The 23,463-nt window shown below is 40.8% G+C and overlaps 1 protein-coding gene across 7 annotated transcripts in view; it reads left to right on the forward strand.

Moving 5' to 3' along the window:
* LOC134220371 (dihydropyrimidinase) overlaps positions 1-23,128 on the forward strand; it is a 117,671-nt gene extending 94,543 nt beyond the window's left edge. For 4 of the 7 annotated variants that reach the window (XM_062699418.1, XM_062699419.1, XM_062699420.1 and 1 more), the window contains 3 exons: positions 6,729-6,967; positions 7,655-8,373; positions 21,337-23,128. In XM_062699418.1, the coding sequence (XP_062555402.1) occupies positions 6,729-6,967; positions 7,655-8,373; positions 21,337-21,416 (1,038 nt within the window). In that variant the 3' untranslated portion in view covers positions 21,417-23,128. Of the gene's footprint in view, positions 1-6,728; positions 6,972-7,284; positions 7,509-7,654; positions 8,374-21,336 lie in introns of those variants that run through there. The other 3 variants (XM_062699421.1, XM_062699417.1, XM_062699422.1) reach the window with 2 other exon arrangements.
* Positions 23,129-23,463: the final 335 nt, after the last annotated feature.

The following is a 23,463-nucleotide window of genomic DNA, read 5'->3' on the forward strand; positions in this document are numbered from 1 at the left end:
TTTGGATTGAATTGGATTTGGATAGGATTTAGATAGGATTTAGATTGGATATGGATTGGATTTGGATTGGATTTAGATTGGATTTAGATTGGATTTGGATTGGATTTGGATTGGATTTGGGTTGGTTGGTTGGTTGGTTGGATTTGGTTGGTTGGATTGGTTTGGATTGGTTTGGTTGGTTTGGATTGGTTTGGATTGGTTTGGTTGGTTTGGATTGGTTTGGATTGGTTGGTTGGTTTGGTTGGTTGGTTTGGATTGGTTTGGTTGGTTTGGATTGGTTTGGTTGGTTTGGTTGGTTTGGTTGGTTTGGATTGGTTTGGTTGGTTTGGATTGGTTTGGTTGGTTTGGTTGGTTTGGATTGGTTTGGTTGGTTTGGTTGGTTTGGTTGGTTTGGTTGGTTTGGTTGGTTTGGTTGGTTTGGATTGGTTTGGATTGGTTTGGATTGGTTTGGATTGGTTTGGTTGGTTTGGATTGGTTTGGATTGGTTTGGTTGGTTTGGTTTGGTTGGTTTGGATTGGTTTGGTTGGTTTGGATTGGTTTGGATTGGTTTGGTTGGTTTGGATTGGTTTGGATTGGTTTGGTTGGTTTGGACTGGTTTGGATTGGTTTGGTTGGTTTGGATTGGTTTGGTTGGTTTGGTTGGTTTGGACTGGTTTGGATTGGTTTGGATTGGTTTGGTTGGTTTGGATTGGTTTGGTTGGTTTGGATTGGTTTGGATTGGTTTGGATTGGTTTGGTTGGTTTGGGATTGGTTTGGATTGGTTTGGATTGGTTTGGTTGGTTTGGATTGGTTTGGTTGGTTTGGTTGGTTTGGATTGGTTTGGATTGGTTTGGTTGGTTTGGTTGGTTTGGTTGGTTTGGGTTGGTTTGGATTGGTTTGGTTGGTTTGGTTGGTTTGGATTGGTTTGGTTGGTTTGGATTGGTTTGGTTGGTTTGGTTGGTTTGGATTGGTTTGGTTGGTTTGGTTTGGTTTGGTTTGGATTGGTTTGGTTGGTTTGGATTGGTTTGGATTGGTTTGGATTGGTTTGGATTGGATTTGGATTGGTTTGGATTGGTTTGGATTGGTTTGGATTGGTTTGGATTGGTTTGGATTGGTTTGGATTGGTTTGGATTGGTTTGGATTGGTTTGGTTGGTTTGGATTGGTTTGGTTGGTTTGGTTGGTTTGGATTGGTTTGGTTGGTTTGGGATTGGTTTGGATTGGTTTGGATTGGTTTGGACTGGTTGGATTGGTTTGGTTGGTTTGGATTGGTTTGGTTGGTTTGGATTGGTTTGGTTGGTTTGGTTGGTTTGGATTGGTTTGGATTGGTTTGGATTGGTTTGGATTGGTTTGGATTGGTTTGGATTGTTTTGGATTGGTTTGGATTGGTTTGGATTGGTTTGGATTGGTTTGGACTGGATTTGGATTGGTTTGGCTTGGTTTGGGTTTGGATTTGGATTGGATTTGGATTAGATTTGGTTGGTTTGGATTGGTTTGGTTGAAGGTTGGATTTGGATGGATTTGAGAAAAAGGCCAGTCAGGTCAATCAAACTCAATCCAGTCAGTCAATCCAGTCAATCCAGTCCGATCAAGTCAGGCAGTTCAGTCAGTCAAATCAGATCGATCAAGTCAAGTCGATCAGTCCGATCAGAATCAAATCGAGTCATCAGGATCAAGTCGATCAAATCAGGTCAAGATCCAGGTGATCGATCGATCGTCAAATCGATCTCAGATCGATCAGATCAGATCGAAATCAAATCCAGGTCTCAGATCAGTCAAATCAATCAATCGATCAGGTCAGTCAGATCCAAATCGTCGATCAGATCCAGATCAGGTCAGATCGGAGATCCAGTGATCCAGTCAGTCAGATCGGATCAGTCAAGTCAGGAATCAGTCGGTCAGTCAAATCGAGTCAAATCCATCATCAGTCAGTCAGATCAAATCAATCAAGTCGGATCAAGATCAATCCAGATCCAGCAAATCAATCAAATCGATCAAATCAATCCAAGTCAATCAAATCAATCAAATCAATCCGATCAAATCCAGTCAAATCAAATCAATCTCAAATCCAGATCAAATCAATCAAATCGAATCAAATCAATCAAATCGGATCAAAATCCAATCAAATCTAATCTAAATCAATCTCAATCCAAAATCAATCAAATCAATCAATCCAAATCAATCCAAAATCAATACAGCAATCCAAATCGAATCGAAATCCATCCAATCGGATCAATCCGAAATCAAATCCAATCGAAATCAAATCAAATTCAAATCAATCAAATCCAATCCATTCCAAATCAATCCAAATCAATCAAATCAATCAAATCAATAATAAAATATCCATCAGATCCAAATCGAATCCAAATCGGATCAAAATCCAATCCAAATCCAATCCAATCTAAATCCAATCTAAATCCAATCCACATCCAATCTAAATCCAATCCAAATCCAATCCAATCCAAATCCAATCAAAATCCAATACAAGTCCAATCCAAATAAAATCAAAATCCAATCCAAATCTAATGCAAACCTAATCTAAATCCATTCCAAATCCAATACGAATCCAAATCCAATCGAAATCCAAATCCAATCGAAATCCAAATCCAATCCAAATCCAATCCAAATCCAATCCAAATCCAATCCAAATCCAATCCAAATCCAATCCAAATCCAATCCAAATCCAATCCAAATCCAATCCAAATCCAATCCAAATCCAATCCAAATTAAATCCAAATCCAATCCAATCCAAATCCAATCCAAATCCAATTCAAATCCAATCCAAATCCAATCCAAATCCAATCCAAATCCAATCCAAATCCAATCCAAATCCAATCGTAGTCCAATCCAAATCCAATGCAAATCCAATCCCAATCCAATCCAAATCCAATCCAAATCCATTCAAAATCCAATCCAAATCTTATCCAAATCTAATCCAAATCCAATCCAAATCCAATTCAAATCCAATCCAAATCTAATCCAAATCAAATCCAAATCCAATCCAAATCTAATCCAAATCCAATCCAAATTCAATCCAAATTCAATTCAAATCCAATCCAAATAAAATCCAAATCCAATCCAAATCCAATCCTAATCCAATCCAAATCCAATCCAAATCTAATTCAAATTCAATCCAAATTCAATCCAAATCCAATCCAAATCCAATTCAAATTCAATCCAAATCCAAACCAAATCCAATCAGAATCTAGTCCAAACCTTATCCAAATTAAATCCGATTCAGACCTGATTCCATTCTATATCCAAACCAATCCAATCAAAATCTAATGCAAAGCTAATTTAAATCCAATCCAAATCCAATCTGAATCCAAATCCAATCAGATCCAATCCAAATCCGATCCGTATCCAATCCAAATCCAAATTCAATCCAAATCCAATCCAATTCTAATCCAAATCCAATCCAAATCAAAATCCAATCTAATTCTTATCCGAATCCAGTCCAGACCCAATTCAAATCCAATCCAGATCCAAATTCAATTCAAATCTAATCCAAGTCCAATCTAAATCCAATCCAAATCCAATCATATCCAATCCAAATCTAGACCAAACCTTATCAAAATCCAATCCAAATCCGATCCGAATGCATCCCATATCGAAGCCAAATCCAATCAAAATCTAATGCAAACAAATTCAATCCAAATTCAATCAAATTCCAATCAAACTCCAATCCAAATCTAATCCAATCCAATCTAAATCCAATCCAAATCCAATCCAAATTCAATCCAAATCCAATTCAAATTCAATCCAAATCCAAACCAAATCCAATCAGAATATAGTCCAAACCTTATCCAAATTAAATCCGATTCAAACCTGATTCCATTCTACATCCAAACCAATCCAATCAAAATCTAATGCAAAGCTAATTTAAATCCAATCCAAATCAAATCTGAATCCAAATCCAATCAGATCCAATCCAAATCCAAATTCAATCCAAATCCAATCCAATTCTAATCCAAATTCAATCCAAATCAAAATCCAATCTAATTCTTATCCGAATCCAGTCCAGACCCAATTCAAATCCAATCCAGATCCAAATTCAATTCAAATCTAATCCTAGTCCAATCTAAATCCAATCCAAATCCAATCATATCCAATCCAAATCCAATCCAAATCAAATCCAAAAACAATCCAAATCCAATTCCAATTCAAATCCAATTCAAATCCAATCCAGATCTAAATCCAATCCAGATCCAAAACCAATCCAAATCCAATCCAAATTCAATCCAAATCCAATCCAAATCCAATCCAAATCCAATCCAAATCCAATCCAAATCCAATCCAAATCCAATCCAAATCCAATCCAAATCTAATCCAAATCAAATCCTAATCCAATCCAAATCTAAACCAAATCCAATCCGAATCCAATCCAAATCCAATCCAAATAAAATCCAAATCCAATCCAATCCAAATCTAATCCAAATCTAATCCAAATCAAATCCAAATCCAATCCAAATCTAAACCAAATCCAATCCGAATTCAATCCAAATTCAATTCAAATCCAATCCAAATCCAATCCAAATCTAAACCAAATCCAATCCGAATTCAATCCAAATTCAATTCAAATCCAATCCAAATCCAATCCAAATCCAATCCAAATCCAATCCAAATCCAAACCCAATCCAAATCCAATCCAAATCCAATCCAAATCCAATCCAAATCCAATCCAAATCCAATCCAAATCCAATCCAAATCCAATCCAAATCCAAACCAAATCCAATCAGAATCTAGTCCAAACCTTATCCAAATTAAATCCGATTCAGATCTGTTTCCATTCTACATCCAAACCAATCCAATCAAAATCTAATGCAAAGCTAATTTAAATCCAATCCAAATCCAATCTGAATCCAAATCCGATCCGTATCAAATCCAAATCCAATCCAAATCCAATCCAATTCTAATCCAAATCCAATCCAAATGAAAATCCAATCTCAAAATCATATCCAATCCAAAAACAAATTAAATTCAAATTCCAATCAAACTCCAATCCAAATCAAATGCAAATCCTATCCAAACTCAATTCAATTTCAATTCAAGTCCAATCCAAATCCAATCCAAATTAAAATTCAATCCAAATACAATCCAAATACAACCCAAATCCAATCCAAATCACAATCCAAACCAATTTTTATCCGAATGCTATCAAAATCCAATCCAAATCCAATTCAGATCCAAATCCAATTCAGATCCAAATCCAATCAGAATCCAATCCAGATCCAAATCCAATCAGAATCCAATCCAGATCCAAATCCAATCCAAGTCCAAGCAAACCGAAAGTTGTCCAAACTGGCACCGGGAATCAAACCCAGCCACCCTCAGCATGGTCTTGTATTATAGCCGGGCATCTTACCGCTAGGCTGAGGAGGGCCCCATCAATTCAAATCCGATCCAATTTTAATCCATATCCAATCCAAATCTAATGCAAACAGATTTAAATCCAGTCCAAACCTGAGCAAAACATTAAATCAAATCGATAACTTGTTTTATGTTGAGTATTCGCTGATTTTGATAACTTCTGTTGATATCCTTTTGTTCCGTTTGTTCTGTTGATATCCTTTTCATCTTGATGTCGATACAATCCAAATCCTAGTCATATCCCATACAACTACATTTCTGAATCAAATTTGATCCAAATCCCTTTTTAAATAATTCCAATCTAAATTATTCTAAAACTAGTCTTATCAGTATGGTATCTTTTATTTTTATTTAAATAATATAAAATTATTCGAAAACAATCATTCTTCACTTCAAGTTCAACAATTTTGATAAAAAATTATTTTGAGCTCTTAGTGGAATGTCTTTATTTATCATAAGACGAGTTTGTACAACTCCATTCAATTCCACCACTTGATTTTACCCTGGACAGATACGTATTTCGACCTCAACAGTAAGGCCGTCTTCAGTGTCTCGTATTTGACTCGAGTCGTACTAAGTCGAAATCGTATCGAAATACGTATCTGTCCACAACCAAGAATTAAATGGAATTGTACAAACTCGTCTTATGACAAGTAAGCTCTACAGCTTACAGCATCAACAAATTATTTAATAATCGAATTCAAAACTTTTTTTTTCAAATCCAGTATTTTTTCATTCTGATACGAATATAAACCAAGGCATGATTTAGTCTGAACTGATGAAAAATTTAAAGCGAATTGTATTTTGATTTGGTCCAAGCAAAATCTAAATAAAATTTATTTGCATTTGAATTGAACTCCATCTTTGTATAATGAATATTTAGTACTTGAGGTACTTTGTTTGATTTCTTTCCTGCACTGTGAAGGTGTAATGTAGTCAGGATTCATTTTTTCATCTTTTCGAATTGTTCACATAATAATAGATACCTAGCTCCTCATACATTTTACAATTCCAAAGACGAGAATGAAGACCTGAAATAATATTGATCTATACACACTTCCTCTTCCTAACCCTTGACCTGATTCCCTCAATCCATTTCTTAATTTGCATGTCACCCACCACATCAAATACGACTCTTTGACATGCCACCCCAAACATGAAGTATTTAGTCGATTCAGAATTCCATCAGCCCATTTCGTTACGAAAGCACATTTTCACACAAACAAAAAAAAAACGATTTCATCTCCATGAAAACACCACTCAATGTCGTTGCAACCCACAGAAAAGTACCTTAGTTGATAGTCTGCCTCTTCTTTATTTCGTATTTTCTGGTAACCCAACTGCCCTGCCCTGTACTTCCAAACCAACTCCAAACCCCGAAGACCAAATGTCCCCTGTACGTAGTGCATGTGATGAGCAAATCGGCCGGAATCGAGCTCGCACGTGCTCGCCGCCGGTACAACGGTGTCGGTATCTACGGCGAAACCCTGGCTGCCGCCCTTGGCACCGATGGCACGCACTACACCAACCAGTGCTGGCATCACGCCGCCGCACATGTCCTCAGCCCTCCACTTCGTCCGGATCCAACGACACCAGAATTTTTGATGAAACTGCTCGCCCAGTAAGTAACACATCGCGGTTTGCACGTTCTCCGATCTAACCGGATAATGGAGGTTGAGGGGTTCTATGTTTGACCTGATTCTGTGTCCTGCATTTTTGGCTCTAATATCATCTGTTCTGCTCTGTGCACTATTTCCATGACTGCTAACCTTCTAACTACTAACCACATTTACTAAGTAATTATTTGATTGGATTCACACTACAACCGGTGAAATTTTTCATTCTTTTATCGACGGAACATGCTTTCGCTGATCGGATCATAACACAAATCGATATCGAACTAAAAACAACCTCCATCAACCATTCTCACAATGGCAGACCAAGACGCCGCTATACGTTACCAAGGTAACCAGCAAGCTGGGTGCCGAGCAAGTGTCCCAAGCGAGAAGGCGTGGCCTACTTGTGTACGGCGAAACGCTGGCCAGTTCACTTGGCTGTTCACTAACCAATGTTAAACCCAGTAGTTTGGCCTACTACGTGACCAATCCGCCGATACGTCCGGACCCTGAAACCCCTCGACATCTGATGAAGTTCCTGGCGTTGTAAGTTACCACCGTATCCTGCCTATCATCCTTTGTTTTCATCTGTTTTATCGTTTGCTTTGGTTTTTTGTTATGTTATTGTTTTGTACGCTTCACAACATTCTGCTAATCCCGTCTCGTAATAACATTTTTTTTTTCAAATTCAGGGACGATCTGCAAACGACCGGCAGTGACAATTGCACCTTCAACAAGAATCAGAAAGAACTTGGCCTTGAAGATTTCACCAAGATTCCGAATGGTGTGAACGGAGTGGAGGATCGGATGTCCGTTGTCTGGGAGAAGGGCGTTCAAACAGGACTAATCGATCCTCAGCGCTTTGTTGCCATTACCAGCACAAATGCAGCGAAAATCTTCAATATCTATCCACGGAAGGGTCGCATTGCGCCAGGCTCGGATGCGGACGTACTTATTTGGGACCCGAAAGCGGTACGCACCATTTCCGCGACCACCCATCACCAAGCTTGTGACTTCAACATCTTCGAGGGTATGAAGTGCCACGGTGTTCCAGAATACGTCATCGTTCACGGCCGGGTGTGCGCCGAGAATGGATTGCTCAGGGTGGCTGAGGGACAAGGTTCGTTCCTGGAAACGCCAATCAATCCACCATTCGTGTACGATGCACTGAATGGAATCAAAACACGAAACGGAGACGACAAAGAAGCTCGCAACGGTCTGCAGAACTTAGATTTGAATCAGAAGCATGAGGTGGACATTCCGGACACGTTTGCTCTGCCGGAGAAGTATGTTCCCGGGCCAGCGTTGAGCATCATGTCCGGTGACTCGGCAGTGAGTACGCCGCACAGTGCACGAGGTCACCGACCCGACGGCACCAAGGACATGCAACAATCGACGTTCTCGATCAGCGGTAAGTGAACGGAGTTTTGCAAATAAACGCATGGTTTCGGTTTTTGTTTTTGTGTTCTGATTTTAGTTTATTTTGTTTTTGGAAAATAGTTCACTAAATTAAATGACTGTGTTACTGTTACATAATATCACATGGTTTTTCTCCTTAAGGAGTTAGTGCACTCTGCAAAGTTTCAAAAACATTTTTTTTTCTTTTTTGGCATAAATTTGTTTTGAAGTGTCTACTTTATCGTAAACTTTACCCGATAGTATGTGCCGATAGCCTATATCGGCGATAGGTTCATGAGACATTTTTCCAAATATACAGGTCGAAAAGCGAAGCAATGTCGCATTGCTCTGAGCAAAAGATATTTTAGTTACTAGATAAAGATTGTCGCTTCGGTTCCCTTTGTTCTGCTGTCCGGAACATGTTGGGTACCAAGCTGTCAAATCGTATGGATTTTCCTTCTTTGACATTTAGCTCCCCTATCCTCGCCAGCAAAAGATGTTCCGGACAGCGACGGCAGCGACAATCTTTATCTAGTAACTAAAATATCTTTTCTCTGAGCTAAACGCGATTATCTCGTTCTGATTGATACAGACGCTAGCGAATAAGCTGCAGCTGCGAGCCAAAATAACAGGCAGATAAATCTTGTACGATTGAAATAAATATTTCGATTGTCGCATCGAACAACGTGAACATTGTTGATTCAATCTTCAAAGTTGTTGTTTCAAAGCTGATTCAATGCTTTACTCAATTGAACAATACTGTCGCGCTTATCTTTTTTAAGGCTCCCCCAGACCTAAGCGATTTCATCGCCGCGACGGCGACAACTAGTCGCCGCGATTCTATCGTTGGGTCGCTACAGGCAATGTTCTATTTACGCTTCCATACCAAGCGTTAGAATCGCGTCGCGACTGTCGCGTCGCGTGTGTTTGGGGGAACCTTTAAGCCCCAAACGCAATACGACGGAACGGCGACGGAAACGGAAAATTTGACAGTTAGTCCATATATTTTCTGTCAAATTTGCCGTTTTCGTCGCCGTTTCGTTGTATTGCGTTTGGGGCTTTAGAATGCTGCGGCGGTCTTACACTCGCAGGTCGATTGCAAAGATAAACGTCAAGATAGCCGCCGTGTTAAAATATACAGAGTGTATGTAATTAAGAGTGGCGACACTGTCAGAATTGGAACAAAATTCATCTGTCATTCCTATACAATATCGTGTTCCAAACGAGCAGGAGACCTGTCAAATGCGACACATGTCGTCACCCTTAATTACATAAACTCTGAAAATATAGGCAGAATATTCCCGCTCAAAACAAAACCACATGCTTTTCGGCAAATGAGTGTGTTCGATTGTATTAGTGAGAGGCAACCGGAGTCACTAAGTACATGGAGAGTGTTTATCATGGCAAGTGCATACGATGGGTAAGATTTTCATTGACTCTGTCGTGTTTAGTGACCATTGCGATTACCTGAGAAGCCACCAGCAGGAAGCCGCAGTATTCTTTTTTATCTCGAGATGCATAATATTATTATGTCTATCCTGCATCGCATGTTGGAAACAATAATAGTATCGTTCTTTTGACAACCATTTTAGAATATGTATTGAAAAACTTTATAAACTGAACTTGCCATGAAGTATACATTGAGCAGAGGTAATGCGGATGATTATCACTCCTAGACAGTGACATCTAAAAAGCATAGTTGAAACAAAAGAGAGTTGAATCAACCCTTTTTTGTAGTTGTATCAACAAAATGCAAAAATATTGTTGATTTAAGCAGAATCCGGTTGACACTACCACATTTTTTTTCTCTGAAAAAGCAAAAGACAGTAATTTGAATATAAGAAGTTCGTGTCCTGGAAAGGGTATTGAGGATCATCCTCAGGAACTTGTTTTGAACTCGTTGGAGTTTCAGATGATCAGTTTTCGTGCAGCTCTCCCAGACCAGCATGTCGTATTCGATCACGGGGCTTGTAGACAGCAAGCATATTTTTCAGGGACAACGACGACCGACGGTTGATCAAAGGGTGATAGTTACGCTGGGTTAGCTCGTGCCGATTCACCGATTCACAGTTCCAACTTCCACCACCACCGGATAGTGGTCCAAGCTGAGCTCCTAGAAGACGACCGACTGGGAGACGTGATCGTTCATGTTCGCGATAAAGATGTCGAGCATTACATGGGCCCCGGACCATGTCATGTCAACCGGGTAGGGTTGTCAGGGCTCAGGATGGCGTAGTTGCCCTCCAGTTCGTCATTGGACCAGACGACTCCATTCCGGTGTGAGGCGATGCTTCCCCACGGTTAGTGCTTTGCGTTCAGGTCTCCGGCCGCGGCGATGACACTGCCCTGCCACCGAGTGAGCTTTATTATAAATCCCTTCGTAGTTCGGCGGACGTGCCGTCGTCGGGCTTCGGTGGGATTTGGTGATGAAAGCTGCGTCAATCTCCTTCTCCTCAAGGAAATAAGGAAATCGCTGAGCTCGACGACTTTGCTCTAGTGCGAGTAAGCGCTCCAGTTTGCCAAACCCTAGAAGCCATTTTCAATAACGAAAAGGCCCAGAGTGTAAATCTGGTCGAACCGGGATTTGCTGCTTCGAAGCCAAGCCGCAAGTTGGCTGAATATTAGATCCAGCTGCTCCGGGGTGTAGAGCGGAGTGGAATCCTTCGGGAGTAGAAGATGCTTATCTTGCTGCCGGGGGCCATTCGCTGGAAGATGGAATCGCAGAGCTGGAGCTTGAACCGACGAAGCTGCTGCTGTCAGTCACTTGTGCGGTTGTAACGGTGGGAGGATCGGAATCGCTCGACGGGGAGCCACGATGGCCGGATAGTTCACCTCGTTGACTACAGGAACACGGTTCTTCTTCGGTAGGGTCCTGGTGGAAGCCTTTTTCCGGATTTTCAGGAACTCGGCTCGCTTTGGGCAGCCCTTTGTGGTGGCCCGATGTTTGTCGCCAAAGTTGGCGCACTTGGGATCGGCCACCTCCATTTTGTCGCACTCGTCAGTCGGATGGGGTTCACCACACTTGTTGCAGCGCGGCTTCATGCGGCAGTTCTTGGAGCCGTGCCCGAAATTGAAACAGTTGGTGCATTGCGTGATGTCGTGGTGCACTGGCCGATTTCGCTCCCAGTCAACGACGGTGTAATTTATAACGCCAACCAGCTTCAAGTCAATCCAGGTGGTGGAGACATGCTCCAGATGCATCAGGTCACGAATCTTCTCGCCTTGTCGTGACGAGCGATCTTGTGCATGGCTACTGGCTTCAGTCCACAAGTTGGCGTTCTTCGCTGTCGGCTCAGTATGGGAGATTCTGTGAGAGACCCGGTTGCATGGCACCACCATTGGGAAATCCCTCCAATCATTTTCTGTCATGCAACGTCTTCTCGTCGTTGCTAAATGATAACGACGGAAAAGAAGCGCAAGAAGTAGCGACTCCAGCCACCGCAGGTGAAACCAGAGCGAAAAGAGAAGTGCCCGCTTGTGTCTGTGAATTGAAGGCCTGATAGTAATGCCTGCCAAGAATAACCACCATAAGTCAGTCGTGAAGTTCCTTGAGGTCCAAAGGTATGAGTACTATACTCATGACCAACCCAGAACAAAGCCGTTCAAAAATTCGCTACAAGGACTCCACGACATGAAGAAGCAGGAGCTCGAAGCTAAGAACAAAAGTAGCGGCCTGAAATCAGTGGCCGTTCATAAAATCGCTCGTCACAACAAGGCGAGGAGAAATTGCGCCATCTTTATCTATTCCATCTGGAGAACGGCTCCACCACATGGTAAGACCTAAAGCAGGTCAGCGTCATAAAGTACAGAGTCGTTGACTGGGAGCGATATCGGCCAGTGCACCACGACGTCACTTTGGGCAAGGCACCCGGAACTTCCGCATAAAGCCGCGCTGCAACAAATGCAGCGACCCACACCCAAAGGATAAGTGAGACAAGATGGAGATGGCCGATCCCAAATGCGCCAACACTACGCGGCGACAATACATCGGGCTACCACCAAGGCTTGTACGAAGCGGGCGGAGCTCCTGGAAAATTCAGAAGAATACTCGGCTACGTGGTTGCAAAACCCGTTTCGACCATGTCTTCAACCTTGGCATGCTCATTATTGAAAATGACTTCTAGGGTAGGCCTGGTCAACTGAAAAGCTCGCTCGCTCAAGAGCAAAACGATCTAGCTAAAGGATTTCCTTTAGGAGAAGATAATGTACAAAGCGTTCATTACCGAAACGTCACCATCCCGAACTTTCGCATCATGCGACTCTGTCGGTCCCATCACGCTCATCGCGGCGTACTACCCAACTCTAGCCAAAGCCGGAGATGGCTCATCGGCCACCATTCAGAGGGACAACGTCAAGCTAAAGCGAAGGCAATGTAAGTACGTCATTGCGGCGACGCACAAGCAATTAAATCAACGTGTAGTTGGCCACACATTTGGTGCGGAGGCGAATCTTTGTTGTACTTCCACAGATGATGCGCCTTTGTATTTCACGACTAACATTGTTATCAGCCGTTAGCAATGATCCGAGTTAGACGAATTCCTCGACCACCTCGAAGGTATCCCCGTCTATCGTAACACTGCTTCTCAGGCGGGCCCTGCCGCGCTCGGTTCTTCCCACAAGCATGTAGGGTAAGACGGTATAATGCGCCCCACCTGGCCAAAACGCCCCTCTTTGATTTCTAGAAAACTATAACTAACTAAGGGTCAAAATCAGTTGGTACCTATAAATATTTGTAAAACCATCGTACTATGTGAATGTGGAAGTATTTTTGTATTACATAATGAAAATAATAGCAAAATACGAAAAGTGACAGTTTTGATGTAACTTTTCATGTTTGTTTGCTCAACATTCTGGAGCGACGCTAGCATACTGTCCGCAAAACTTGCACGGGAACACTCAGTTGGGCAATAAAATAACTTTTCTCAGTGGTTAATATGATATAAAATTGTTTCCATCTTCAAAAGCGTAACGATTTTTGAAAATATGTTTTACTGGCCAAAACGCCCCAGGGTAGGCAGGACAATATGCCCTTACCAACTGGACACAAGCGCGGCGAGCTTGCAGCAGTTGCTTTTAAATTATATGGATATTATTGAAATGTAAATAAAACCTGATTAAATGGACTTATGTTGGTTTTTTAATGTCAAGCACATAAGGATTTGTAACCTTTTTATTATGGGATTGATAAAATACTAATGAAGGGTTTTTGAACGTCTTTGGCTAAGGTGGGGCGTATTGCCCAGGCACTTTTTGAAATCCATTTTTCACGACTTTTCAAAAAAGCATTATTACGTGTTATCTGTAATACTTTTATATGACTACTCACGGGCAATGCATTTGCGACTTCTTGCACTACCAAATAACACAAAGTTTGCATAAATTACGATGAAAAGTAAAAAGTTATCAAGGTTTTGCCTTAGGGGGGGGGGGGCACATTATACCGTCTTACCCTACTTTGTCTTCGATGCATTCACCACCAGTCCAACTTTTGTTGCTTCACGTTTCAGGCGGGTGTACAGTTCTGCCACCTTTGCAAATGTTCGGCCGACAATGTCCATGTCATCTGCAAAACAAATAAATTGATTAGATCTGTTAAAAATCGTACCCCGGATGGTACACCCGGCTCTTCGCATGACACCTTTTAGCACAATGTTGAATAACAGGCACGAGAGTCCATCACCTTGTCTTAGTCCCCGGCGCGATTCGATCGAACTGGAGTGTTCGCCCGAAATCTTCACACAGTTTTGCACACCATCCACCGTTGCTTTGATCAGCCTGGTAAGCTTCCCAGGGAAGCTGTTCTCGTCCATAATTTTCCATAGCTCTACGCGGTCTATACTGTCGTATGCCGCCTTGAAATCAATGAACAGATGGTGCGTTGGGACCTTGTATTCACGGCATTTTTGAAGGGATTGCCGTACAGTAAAGATCTGGTCTATTTGGCGAAATATAGTGCTTATTGGTTACTTGGGCAGTTATGTTGATCATCTATTGAGATTTGTGCATACAAAAACGCGAAGTGCTGAATAAACTGTTGATTGTGGCTATCATTAGTGGATTCCTTCGTGTATGTCCTTCCAGGATCCAGAGGTCACAGCAGGTGAACGAAGTAGCATTGAAAATTCTCTAAAAAAAATTGCCCAATTGTATATGTAACTCAAAAAATTGAAGTTCGATTTTTTTTTAAATTTAGATATATTGAGAAGTAAAACGACTAGACTGGAGTCCTTTTGCAAAAAGTTATTTGCGAAATAGTTCTATGACACAGAAATCTATTTCTCAATACTGCGCAGGGGTCACGAAAAGTTAAGCAGGATTTATTGTTAAAATTTGATTCATCAAAATCAGAGAATAACAAAACATTGACGGTACCAAACGGGGGGAAGATGATCATTGAGGCGAAGATGATCATTTGATATGTCAGTCAAAAGTGCCTAATTTTTTTATGAAACGGTAGTTAACAATTTTATCCGTTCAAGTAATGTTACCGCTAGTAGTTTTTCGATTATAATCATGAAAATGTATTTTGTGGAAGAAAGAGAGAGATAGTCATAAATGACGCTATTTTCGTTTCAAATATTGACTTTGTAGACTTGATAAGAAAATTATTTTGAGCTTTTTAGTGGAATGTTTTCACCTGTCATAAGACGAGTTTATACAATCCCATTGAATTCCACCTCTTAATTGTATCTTGACAGATACGTATTTCGACCTCAACAGTAAGGCCGTCTTCAGTGTCTCGTACTTGACTAGACTTGTTTACGTAGTAAATTCAATATTCATACAAATAACCTAGTGTATTTTGACGGCTAGGTCATAATGATTTTAGTAGAGCTGTCTTGATCAACTTCACCCCAAACCAGATTACTCAAAAAATGTGTGATAATTTAATTTATTTTAATAAATGCGAACGCATTTTAGAAAACTAAAGTTGTTGATTAGTGCAACGTATAGCAGTACATGTTTTGAAAATATTTGTTTCGATTTAAAATGTAAACACACATTGTTATTGCATGTTTTGTCTTAAAAATGATCATCTTCCCCCCAGATGACGGTACATTCAAAGTTAATTTCCTATATGCCGGGTATTAAGCCACCCGGAGCGGAATCCTGGATCCTGTACACCTCCGGTGGTGCAAAGGGCCGACTTGAAAGATCTCCATCCTGAGCCCGGCTATCGCTTTTACCTGTTGCCAGGTTAGATTTCGGTCGACTTCTTTTATTTCTTTATTGAGGCTTCGCCGCCATGAGCCTCTGGGTCTGCCTCTGCTGCGATGTCCCGCTGGGTTCCAGTCTAATGCTTGCTTACAGATTTCGTTTCCGCCCCTACGTAGAGTGTGGCCGACCCAGCCCCACTTCCGATCCCGAATTTCTGTTGCTATCGGCCTCTGGTGACAACGGCGATGGAGCTCGTTGTTTGAGATCCAGTTGTGAGGCCACCAGGCCCGAATTATATACCGCAGGCATCTATTAATGAACACCTGCAGCCGTTGAGTGTTCTCCACTGATACACACCATGTTTCGCTAGCGTATAACAGCACAGATTTCACGTTAGAGTTGAAATTAATTACTATGTCTGAAACTCGATTATGCATATGTAAAACATGTGATAGATTTAGTTTCCGAACTAAATCTATCACATGTTGTACTTATGCATAATCGAGTTTCAGACAAAACATTTAAATTTAATTTAAATAACATTTTGAAATCAGGTTGATTAGTGTCGCCGGCATTTGACTATTTTGAATGTGCTGTTTGATGATCGGCAAACGTAGGAAATTGCAAATTTAATCCACTGAAGTCGTGCAACATTGGACATATCTGAAACGTGTGTTTCGGCTCGTGAGTTTGATGTTGGACTGGAATACAAGAGCAATGACGCACAATGGCGAAAACCCGGACGAAACCTCAAAAAAAAATCGTTCGTTCCGCGAAACTCATATTTTTTTTTAATTTCACACGTATATATAATGAACTGATTCTAAAACTTGATGATTGTAGCTTGTAAATTTTATTTTTGGTGACTTGTTGTAGTTAATGCTGTAAAGCATCCCCCGAACAAAATTTGTATGGAGAAAGAAAATTTGACTAAAGTTTTTTCGGGAACGATTCGGAACGAGATCTGGTATCATGTACTTACTTGATGGGCTACAGCTCTTCGATGAACCTACGCCGAATGGAGTATCCTTCTCCAATGAACTCGATCCTGGGCCAATCGCTTCCAGTCGCCCTGAACATTGAACGCCCTCAGGTCCTCTTCAACTGCAAAAAGCCATCGTGTTCGCGGCCTTACACGAAGCCTCCAGCCTCTTCCGGGTTCTCTACTAAATATTATCGGTGTCAGGCCATTAGGCCGAATGGTCATCAGGCCAAATTAGTAAGAAGAAGCAAAAAGTGAAAATGCGAAGTTCTTCCTTCTCCCTTCTTGCATCTTGCTTCTCCTTCTTTTTTTCTTTTTCGCTCTTCCTACTTCTTTGTTATTTTCTGCATTATCCTTCCTTCTTCTTCTTTCTTTGTTCTTATCTCTTCCTTCTTTTTTATTCTTTGTTCCTTCTTCCTTCTTTCTTTTTTCTTCTTTTCCGCCACTCTTCTTCTTTCTATTTTCTTCGTCTTTTCTCTTTCTTCTTTTTCCTTTCTTTTTTCTTCCTTCTTTTTCATCCATTTTTCGTTTTCTTTCTTTCTTCCTTCTTCTTTTATCCTTCTTTCTTTTTGTTTCTTTCTTGTTGCTTCTTTCTTTCTTCTTGTTCCTTCCTTTTTTCTTCTTCCTTCTTTTTCCCTTCTTCTTTTTTCTTCTTAATTCTTCCATATTTCTTCTTCATTCTTGCTCCTCTCTCGGCCTTCTTACTACTTTCTTCTTCGTTTTTCTTTCTTCCTTATTCCTTCCTACTTCCTTCTTCCTTTTTCTTTCTTCCTTCTTCCTTCTTCCTTCTTCCCTCATTCTTCTTCCCTCATTCTTCTTCCTTCTTCCTTCTTCCTTCTTCCTTCTTCCTTCTTCCTTCTTCCTTCTTCCTTCTTCCTTCTTCCTTCTTCCTTCTTCCTTCTTCCTTCTTCCTTCTTCCTTCTTTCTTCCTTCCTTCTTTCTTCTTCTTTCTTCTTCCTTCTTCCTTATTTCTTCTTCCATCTTTCTTCTTTCTTCTTCCTCTTCCTTCTTCCTCTTCTTTCTTCCTTCTTCCTTCTTCTTTCTTCCGTTTCCTTTCTTCTTTCGGCTTCTTTCTTTCTTCTTACTTCTTCCTTCTTCCTTCTTGCTTCTTCCATCTAGCTTCTTCATTCTTCCTTCTTCCTTTCTTCTTCCTTCCTTCTTTCTTCTTCTTTCTTCTGCCTTCTTCCTTCTTCCTTCTTTCATCATCCCTCCTCCTTCTACCTTCTTTCATCTTCATTCTTCCATCTTTTTTCTTCTTTCTTCTTTCTTCCGTTTTCTTCCTTCTTTCATCTTCTTTATTTCTTCTTTCTTCTTTCTTCTTTCATTTTCTTCCTTTTTCCTTCTTCCGTCTTCCTTCTTCCTTCTTCCTTCTTCCTTCTTCCTTCTTCCTTCTCCCATTTTCCATATTCCTTCTTCCTTTTTCCTTCTTCCTTATTTCTTCTTCCTTCTTTCTTTTTCCTTCTTCCTTCTTGCTTCTGTCGTCTTGCTTCTTCCGTCTGCTTCTTCATTCTTCCTACTTCCTTCTTCCCTCTTCCTTCTTCCTTCTTCCTTCTTCCTTCTTCCTTCTTCCTTCTTCCTTCTTCCAGCTTCCTTCTTCCATCTTCCTTCTTCCTTCATCCTTCATCCTTCTTTCTTCCCTTCTTGCTTCTTTCGTCTTGCTTCTTCCGTTTGCTTCTTCATTCTTCCTACTTCCTTCTTCCTTCTTCCCTCTTTCCTCTTCCTTCTTCCTTCTTCCCTCTTCCTTCTTCCTTCTTCCTTCTTCCTTCTTCCTTCTTCCTTCTTCCTTCTTCCTTCTTCCTTCATCCCCATCCTTCTTCCTTCTTATTTCTTCCTCCTTTTCATGTCTTCTTCTTCTGTTCTACTTCTTCCTCACATCGCACTACTCACTTCTCACTCCCCAGTTCTCATTCGGCCTAATGACCGTTCAGCCTAACGACCATTCGGCCTAATGGCCTTCGGCCTAATGACCCAGCATCAATATTATCTTCTCTTGACGTTCTTCCGGCATACAAACAACGTGACCAGCCCACCATAATCTGCCTTGTTGAATAAGCTTAAAAATATCCAGCCCTTTATACACCTGGTACAACTCGTGATTCATGCGACGCCGCCAGAAAGCCACTCCGAAAGCTCTCCAATCAGACTTCTTCAACGTCCATGTTTCATGGCCGTATAAAGCCATCGGAAGAATCTGAGTAGTATACAGCGCGAATTTTGTTTTCGTATGCAGACTACGGAACTTAAGCTGGTTACGAAGTCCGTAATAAGCCCTATTTGCAGCTGCAATACGCCTTTTCACCTCGCGGGTAACACCATTATCGCACGTCACTAATGTTCCAAGATACACAAATTCTTCTACCACTTCAAATTTTTCACCATCCAGCACTGTTTCGCTACCACCACCACTAATGAACCCACGTTGATTGCCAGCGACCATGTACTTCGTTTTGCTGGTATTGATCGTGAGTCCAATCCTCGCTGTCTCCCTCTTAAAAGGCACAAAAGCCTCTTCCACGATACGGCGATCAATCCCGATAATATCGATATCGTCCGCAAATCCCAGAAGCATATGCGATTTTGTGATAATGGCACCGCTTCTTTGCACACCAGCTCTCCTTATCGCTCCCTCAAGCGCTATATTGAACAGTAGATTCGAGAGTGCATCACCCTGCTTTAATCCATCTAAGGTAACAAATGACGTCGATTTCATCCACAACCCTTACACTTGATTTCGATCCGTCCAACGTAATACGAATCAGCCGTATCAGTTTCGCCGGAAAACCATGTTCAAGTATAATTTGCCATAATTCATTCCGTTTCACTGAATCGTACGCCGCCTTGAAATCAATACACAGATGATGTGTCTGCAAGTTGTACTCCCGGAATTTATCAAGGATTTGTCTCAGGGTAAACATCTGATCCGTCGTTGATCGGCCCTCACGAAAACCTGCTTGGTATTCGCCGACGAAGGTCTCTTCAAGCTGTCTCATTCTGTTGAACAGAATACGGGACATAATTTTGTACGCCGATTTAAGGAGGGTTATTCCTCGGAAATCGGCGCACTCCAGTCTGTGTTTCCACGTCTTCCCTGGTATCATGTATTGAAACCTATTTTTGGTCCACTTTCCGGTGGTTAGTGTGGTGAATTTATTTAGGGGAACTGTTCCGTTTTCCATCTCATCATCGTAGTTGCTAGTCGTGATTGGCCGAGAAACAACTAATAATGCACAGCTCACCAATTGAATAGTTTTTTCGAGACTAGAAAGCTATTCTAACTGTACATGCTTCGGAGTTTCTTTAATTCAAGACCAATAACGATGCCGGCCACGTCCTCACAGTCAATCAGGATAAGGGGAGGAAAATTAGTTCGACACTCATTGCTATAAGAGACCGAGGAATCCTCTGCATCTCCATGAGCACGCTGGAAAGGAATAGTATGATAGTTGGGAAGGAAATATATTGGAAATCGCCTTGGTAAGCGACTAATTATTCCATTTGAACGACGCCATATTCATGATGATACAAAGACGGAAAAGCAACGCATGTCTTACGCATTTTCCCGAAGACTGATTCGATATCTTAACTACTTCGCGACGACTAAAACACGCACTGCACAACGCTTGCGTGATAGCTACTCCGAAAAAGCATGCACTGAACTGATTAACTTTATTACCGGCCGCACAATGCAGAACACAATATTTCGGCAGATCGCGCGATCGTTCTGCTGTCCGGAACAAGATAAAACACGCACTCAGATTTGATCAGATCATGCTTGGTTGATTAACTCCAGGAACCGGATTTTGGCGGGGGGATGAAGGTTTTTGATCATGGGATAGCCAACCCCATCGGTATCTGATGATTTTCCATTACTTCTTGAGTGCGCAAAAGAAAGTTCAGGAGCGAAAAATGGAGAATTGAAATTGGAGTTTTGAAGATCCGGAGGGACTCGAAAGTTGAAGGGAGGCGAAGATCTACTGGTGATAGCCGGCTGAAAATCAGCTGGATTCGGTGCGTCAAGATGGATGGGGGAAGATATTCGCTTACTACTAGGTGCGTTTACTTTTCCCCACAGTTCGGCCGCAGATATGTTGGGGTCGAGTCCAGAAAATCCTCCCACTGTTTTTTCTTTGCTTCTAAAATCACTGATCAGCATAATTCTGAATGGCACTTTGTTAGGGTGACCGGCGGGAAGTCTGCGCAATATTCGGAGGGCCTTCCTTCTCGCATTTACCACCCGGCGATTGTCGTTCAACCACCAGCGTAGTGCCTAGTGCCTTTCGTCCTAGCCGAGTGCTAGTTTGTGGTATAAAGACAACGTTGGCATCGAGGACGGTTTTGGTGAAGTCGGGAAGTGTTGCGGGTGAGTTTAGTTCAAATTCGCATCGACGCACTGAGGAGTATTTCAGCTCAAATCCTGGGCCAAAGTGTACTATTTTCCGTTTTTGAACTCTCAAATAGTAATACTAATTTGCCACGGGCTTTTTGAAATAATAATGTTTACTTTACCATAATTTCAATGCTAGTAATAAAAATTGTACATTAAAAATATTCACGTTTCAACGTGTTTTTTTTTTTGGCTTTTGGTGATTTTTAAGATGAGAATCAATATAGGTATAAATGATAAGGGCGTGTAAAACGTTTTCACAAGAGTAAGTCAATCTGAAACCATTTTCTGGTGATCCATAATCATGATATTATTTGCTAGCTTCCGACTTCCGAATTCTAATTTGGTGCAACGTCGACAATATCATGTGACATAGCTCGTAGTTTAAATATTCTATTAATCTTCAAAATCAATAATTTAATTTTCCATTTCCCTTTTTATGTCACTTTCAGAGGAAATCGACACGAGTGAAAAGCGAGCGTGCATCCGCGTAAAGAACCCACCGGGCGGCAAATCATCCGGATTTTGGTAAACCAATTACCAGTTACTATACTACGAGTGGAGAGCATTCTTCCAAATCGACAAATTATTTATTACCAACCAAGCGGTTTATAGAGAGCTAGGATCACGAAACCAAATTATCAACAATACTGGAACAAACTCAGATTACTGCTAATTAACAGACCATAACTTTCATATCTTGAACGGAAGTAATGTACGATTTTGTCAAGAACCGATGCTAAGCAACATTTTCAAATGCAATTAGGTCCAATATTGAACACGCAGAAAAAAAAACACGTGTTGAAAACTCAAACCAAATTAGAACGCTTCCGATTAAAGTGTAATTTAAAACCATATTAAAATCTAACCACAGAGAACAGACGTTCATTTTATGTCTCGAAGTTGTGTAAAACTTCTGTAATTTTGAAGTATGTCGTTATGCCCCCGTTGCGCTGTGCTAGCAGCTAACACAGACAAACAGACATAACAGCTTGAACATTTTTCTAAAAATCCATCGCTCAACTCTTCTACCACCATTTCGCGAGCATGTTACACGAAACAATGTTTCGTATGTAATTGTCATCATAAGGCACTTGAGTTAAGTGCCAAACTCAAAGGAATACGACGCAAGCGCGTCCAGTTGTGAAATGTGCAATCAATCAAATTCAAATTGATCGTTGAAGCCATAGTGGATGGTAATTTATCTAGTGTTACGTGCTAGCATGCTGAAAATTTGCTATATTTTATTTTTTGGGGCTAGTGTTCATTCCGAATTATCACCACCTCTTTTATGCAGTGTAAGAAAACGCCATCGTTTGCGGCGTTTGCGGCGCAGATGAGCTTTACACACATTTTCAACAGAATTTTGTTCGAGCCTCCATGTCTGTTCTCTGTGATCTAACTAACGAAATAATAAACTCTACCGTACTACCAAACATAGATGAACAAACTTAGAACTGAATAGATGTTTCGTTAACTCTTAAAAAAATGCATAATTCGTAGTTGCGTTTGCTTGACCAGACAACCGTAGATTCATAAGAAACTTTATTTTGGTTATTGCAATGCAATAACCGTCGTAGTTAGACCGGAAACATTTGTTCTAACAAATAATCAAACAATTTCCAGCAGGCTGACAAATGTGCAATCCCTTCTTCGTGTTTCCCGAGTGAAATTTGGAGCTTAAATGTTGAGCATTCGAACACACACACATGCATACACACATTCACGTACACCATAAGTACATACACATTTGCGCACAACACCATTAACACGACACGTAGCTTAGAAGGCCTTTAAAAGTGTATCAAAACAAATCTGTCTTATTTATAATTGAAATTATACAAAACTACAATCGATAAGTGCTCCTTTTCTTACTAGAATTCTATGCAATTAAGTTTCATCCCAATTAAGGCTTAGTAAAATTTACCTTGTACTAATGGAGAACACTCAATTTGAATAAGTAAATGTTATCGAACCCATTCGAAAGATTTATTGTGGATTTATTCTCTGATTGCGTAGTTGCTTAGCTTTAACCAGATATTATCAATCCTGTTTGTGCGTTTGGCTATCGGAATGCAATTTATTGTTTCTATTTATTATAGCAAGGGGTAGGTATTTCGGTAACGACACACCCTACTGCAAATGAGTAACGTGAACGTGACGTAGCTTAAGTTAACCTATGTAGAGTGAATCTTGTAATCGTGGAATCGAAAAATAAAAGTACCATTATGGAAGTAAAAGCAATTTATTATTTGCTTTATATTTGTGATGACTTAACTACCGTAAATATATCACACTCAATTCACTAAAATATTTATTATCAGCACATTATATATCAGCTGATGTTCAGATGATGTCGTTTAAAATGAAGAAAATTTTGATGTCCATACAAGTCCAAATCCAAACTAATTTACTACGCAAGGGCTCTAGAGACTTGTATGGACATGCTGGGTTGACTCCGATTAGATTCCAGGTGTAGTTAACTTCAAAACAATTTGGAGAACCTAGAACATTTGGAACTTTGGACTGCACACAATACGCAAGGGCTCGAGGGGCGACTGAGGAAATTCGGCATCGAT

Source organism: Armigeres subalbatus, chromosome 3 (genome assembly GCF_024139115.2).
Source record: "Armigeres subalbatus isolate Guangzhou_Male chromosome 3, GZ_Asu_2, whole genome shotgun sequence".
Classification (NCBI taxonomy): Eukaryota; Metazoa; Arthropoda; class Insecta; order Diptera; family Culicidae; genus Armigeres; species Armigeres subalbatus.